General features: G+C 33.9%; 1 protein-coding gene across 1 annotated transcript in view; it reads right to left on the bottom strand.

The window, feature by feature from the left end:
• SMCHD1 (structural maintenance of chromosomes flexible hinge domain containing 1) overlaps positions 1-5,250 on the bottom strand; it is a 141,609-nt gene that overhangs the window by 61,542 nt on the left and 74,817 nt on the right. The window contains exons 20-21 of the mRNA XM_017526068.2: positions 2,657-2,801; positions 293-389 (exon numbers count right to left, since the gene is read on the bottom strand). Of these exons, the coding sequence (XP_017381557.1) occupies positions 293-389; positions 2,657-2,801 (242 nt within the window). The remainder of the gene's footprint in view (positions 1-292; positions 390-2,656; positions 2,802-5,250) is intronic.

The raw sequence follows: 5,250 nt of genomic DNA, 5'->3' as shown, positions 1-5,250 counted from the left end.
AAAAAAAAAAAAAAAAAAGGCTTTGAATGTGAAAAAACTGAAACAGTGATAATAGGGACAGGTGAAAAATATTTAATTTATGTTTAACCAACAACGGTAGTAAATGTGCCAATTTTTCTTACAGATGAAACTGATAATTCAGGTGGCATAAGGCTGATTAATTCCTAAGGACCCAATTACTGTCATCTGGTTTTTAAAAATAGGCCATTCTACTTTTCATTTACAATTTCATTCTTATCGTATGAGAAATAAATACTTAACAAGTATTATAGAATCTAAATATAATGCTTACCTTGCCTTGACAAGAGTTTACAGGGCCCTTAGCTGTAACACCTCGAATTACACAATTTGGTCCTTTGGTTATTTCTTCATAATGTAAAGATAAACCACTGGAGAAAAAAAATTATTTTTTAACTCCCCTCAATTGCCTACAAGTAAGCTGCAAATGTGTTTTTGCTTTCTTATGTGACATTGGCATGTCTATTTTTCTAATGAAATATTTTTTAAATATAAAGAACTAAACAAAAAAATTCCAATGGATTTCTTTTACAAAGAAAATTGATCCAACAAGCATTAATAAGTGATACTAATGGGTTAAACACTGAAGATGATACAGTAGATATAATGTAAAATTAAAATAGCACATATTGAATTAGTAAAGATATAAGATAGTACCTAATCCAAAGCTAGACCATGTATACAAACCTAAGAAAAGGAAATACCCAAAAAAGCCAGGTTTAAGGATGCACTCAGCATTTACCATAAATTATTTCAAATCTTTTACCAGTGGGATTTCAGAGAATTCTGGGAATCTATTATTAAACTGAATGGTAATTTGGATAAAGTTCAAATAATAACAGGCTTATGATGACATAAACCAGTTAAAGTATATATTGAGATCCCCTAATCTACTTCCATGAGTAATATGGTTCCTAAAGCTGATTACAAAGCTAATTTTATCAGATTTGACCAGATGTAGATCTTTACAGTGACAAAATTTTACTGTCAAAGGTAAAGAAAGGGAAAAAAAGTTAAAAATATACCATGATGGAGAAAAAGCCTAATTTTTCTGAGTAATTAAATTTAAGTTTTTACAGATATTTTCAGAATAAATTGTAAAGCTCATTTGAAAAAAGATGTAATGTGGCATACAAGATAAATCCCCTGGGGGAAATGGCACATTAAACATATACACCTACTTTCACTGTCTCTTAAAACCCCACTAATATGACATAAAGGAATTTATTTTACTGATTATTAAAGGAAAACATAACAAAAAAACATAAAGGAAACAGAGACAGGGCAAGAAAACTTATCTACTAGAAAATAAGACAGACAAGTGACAAATGATAGCACTCTCCAGAAAGCTGAATTGTAAAACAGAAATATAAAAAGCTAGAAACCAATCTCTACCATAGAGTAGTCAGGTACTGTTCAGAACTGGCAAAAGGAAAAGGCTTAAACAAAAAGACTGATGAAAAGTTTAGATCTCAGATCTCCAGATATCTCCTCTCTGCCTCTGGCAAATGAGTGAAACTTGAATCTCTGAAAAGGCTAAAACAGAAGCTCTTTGAACCCGGGACAGCAGATAAGTTGAGGATAAGAATAAAATACTAAAAAAGAATAGAAAGGGTAATCTGGAATGAATGCATATGGATACAAAGACCTCTCTGCCACAATTCCCACCCCAGCCCTGTTCCTTGACTGACTAGGAACCAAACTATTCCCTGCTCTAGGCAAAAGACTGGAGATTCTTTGAGGAAATTGCCTAGCCCAAGACCTAAAAATACTGACAACAGGATTTAACCCCAACAATGTACTCCAGACAGGTCATCCTACAATGGCGCTCACCAGCAACAGCCTCTCTCTTTCACCTGCATTCAAGTCTCCTCCTCATTTACAAGCAGGTGACCAACAACCAGATAATCTCTAGACACCAAGAACAAGCAATTGACTAAGCCGGAGACAATAGAGAGTATCTGTATAGGTAAAAGAAAGTTACAAAAAAAAAAAAAAAAAAAAAAAAANAAAAAAAAAAAAAAAACAAAACAAAAAACTATTATTTGCTTTATCAGTGAAAGCAACATATTTATAAAACAAGACGATCTTTAAAAAGTTTCAGAGAACCAGAGAGAACTCATGGCATTAAAAATATGTTAGCAGAAAGGAAAATCTCAAAGGAAAGGTAGTAATCATAAGGTTGTAGAAATCTATCAGAAAGTAAAACAGAAACACAAAAAGATTGAGGAAAAAAAAATTTTTAAATTGGGGATCCAGTCCAGAAGGTCCAACATCCAATAACTAAGAACCCTAAAAGAGAAAACAGTGATGACAGAAGATACAGAATGAAGTATTTCAAATAATGAATTGTTAGGAGACATTATATCATACTTGCAAAAAAAACAGGGAGAAAGACATAAACACCTAAACGACTTCAGCAATAAATTCAGTCAAAATATAAACTTCAGTGAAGCAATTTACATATGACTTTAGTCACAGAGGATAGCTTGGAGTTAATTACCCAGATATAATAAAATTAACTAATATTTTAAATACTGAAGTTAAACACCTTACACACAAAAAAATTAAGCTTAAAAAAAACAGTGAATGCTTAGCAAATATGAAAGGACAAATACATATTGATCCTTCAAATTACCTTGCTTCGAGAACTGGCTGAATATCAGTTACTAGTTGACTGGTATGACCAAATTCATCCTGAAATTCCAGAGGGATACTGAATGGAACGCCAACACGAAAAGGAGGATCCAGAAGACCAAGTGAAAATTTCTCTGGCTTACCCTCTTTAACAAAAACAAAAATGAAATAAAAACCAAGTAGATTGGTCAGAAAATTCACTGAGGGTCAAAAACAGGTCCATTTCTATATAAGAAATCAGACTATGTGAAAGATGGCATTTTAAAACCAGTGCAAAAATCATATGTTATGCAGACAATCCACTTGGGAAAAACCTCCCAAGTAGCTGGGACTCAGGTGTGTACCACTACACCTGGTTAATTTTTGTATTTTTTGTAGGGGCAGGGTCTTGTCGTGTTGCACACGCTGGTCTTGAACTCCTGAGCTCAAGCTATCCACCTGCCTCAGCCTCCCCAGGCGTGAGCCGCCATGTCCAGCAATTGTACCTTTTCAGAGGAAAGAACTTTTAAGGCAAAACACGATATTCCATAGTTATAAAATGATTATATATGATGAAGTTAAAGCTCCACGTGAGAAAATATTTGCAACTTAAGTAACAAGAAAAATTCAGACTACATGAAACCCTCCTATAAATCAGCTGTTTTCAAAGTGTGGTCTCTAGTATTGAAGTTTCAGCATCCCCTGAGAACTTATTAAAAATGTAAATTCTAGGGTCCATCTCAAACCTGCTGAATCAGAAACTCAGGGTGAAATTCAGCAAGCTGTGTTTTTAATAAGCCCTTCAGGTGATTCTGATATAAACTCAAATTTGAGAACTACAGCTTTAAACTATTAAAATGGGTATAGTAAAGGAACAAGCATTCATAGATGGCACACAATGTCCAATAATGGCTAGAAGAGGTACACAATCTAAATATTAGAGAAGCAGTTTCACCACCAACTATGCTAAATATATAGTTCAGCCAGGAATGAGCATGCAGGCAACTGGAACTCTCATAGTGAAAAGTGAAGGTACTATGGAACAGCCTTTTGGGACTTTCATTTCTTGGTATCACCCTAAAGAGATTCTAGCACATGTACACAAAGTGGCATAATTTTTCTTTTTTCCCAAGTAACACTATGGTTTGTAATAGCCAAAAAATTGGAAACAACACAATTCAACAACAGGAAACTGCTTAAACTATAGCACACCCATTTTATGAAAATATGTTCCACAAGTGTTAAAAGAACATAGATTTATGTGTAAAAAAAACTCCTAAAATTTAATAAAAAAGAAAGAAAGAAAACCGCTCCAAGGTGGTCCTTCTAGATAGTCACAGCTACTCAGATCAGTTATCTCCAAAAACCTTGTATCAGTGACTCTGCAAAAGCAGTAAACAAGAAAAAAGACAAGAGTAACATAATTGGAAAGCCAAAGAACATATGAATAAGTGTTACTGACTTAGCAGAAAGACCAAGAACAACAAATATTCAAACAACAAAGTAAGCAGAGACTGAATCTGATTCGCAGTTATCAGACACCCAAAAGTCTCAGAAACGGCTGTATAAAGTTATAGTGAAACTGAAATAAAACAGTAAGATTGGCTGAAGTCAGTTTAAGAAACAGTTTCACAGATCCTCCTCCTTCAATGCATGGCTAGTCAACAATCCTCCGCATCCCCAGCAAAAGATGAAAGATTGTTCTTCAGGGAAAGAAGAAAAGGTCCAGAAGTGACAGACACAGCACTACTAAAAGCATCACTGACCAAGCGTAGTGGCTCAAACTTGTAATCTCAGCACTTTGGGAGGCCAAGAAAGCAGGATCACTTGAGCCCAGGAGTTCAGCACCAGCAGGAGTAACATAGTGAGACCCTGCCTGCATTTAAAAATATAATTGATTAAATTTGAAAGTGTCATTTAAAAGAGGAGAGTGTTTGCTTATGTAAATCTAACGATATCTAGTAATAAAAAAAAAAAAAAAAAAAAAAAAGAGGAAAGTGTTTATTGAAAACAGGAAAATAAAGTGGAAAATTATATACTAAATGTGAAGACCCCCACGAACACACATAAATGGTCTTTCCCAGCATGGTTCCCAATATGCTGGCAGCTAGGTCTTTACCCTTTTAGCAGTTAACTGGAAAGCTCCACTCTGGAGAATCTGAACAGCCAAAGAGACAAGATCTTAAAATTCTCCTATCATAATTTCACCCAAGGAAATTTAAGTTTTTAAGTGCCTTATTCTTAAATGTAAGCAAATCACTAGTTATATAAGAGAATATCTAATAAAGACAAGGAGAAAAAAAGCAACATAAAAGAAACAAACTATGAATAAGAAAAAATGCTGTTAGAAAAACCCCCACTATTATTAATATCCTCAGAGAATAAAGATACTGAATTCATGAAGTAGGAAGAGAATGCTTAAGGAATTGTTTAGCAAGAGGATTTTAAGAGATTTTAGAAACTAATGGTAGCAAAAAGGAAAAAATAGAAAGCATAGAACATCAAGCTGTTAAGGAAATCTCCAATAAGGTGGCAAAACAAAACCAAGAATGGAAAGTAGAAAAAACAAAAATAATATACCAGTCCTGAAATCCAACATCTTAACATTAGATGTGT

Source organism: Cebus imitator, unplaced genomic scaffold (assembly GCF_001604975.1).
Source record: "Cebus imitator isolate Cc_AM_T3 unplaced genomic scaffold, Cebus_imitator-1.0 Scaffold41, whole genome shotgun sequence".
Taxonomy (NCBI): domain Eukaryota; kingdom Metazoa; phylum Chordata; class Mammalia; order Primates; family Cebidae; genus Cebus; species Cebus imitator.
This window is presented reverse-complemented; position numbering and strand designations above follow the sequence as displayed.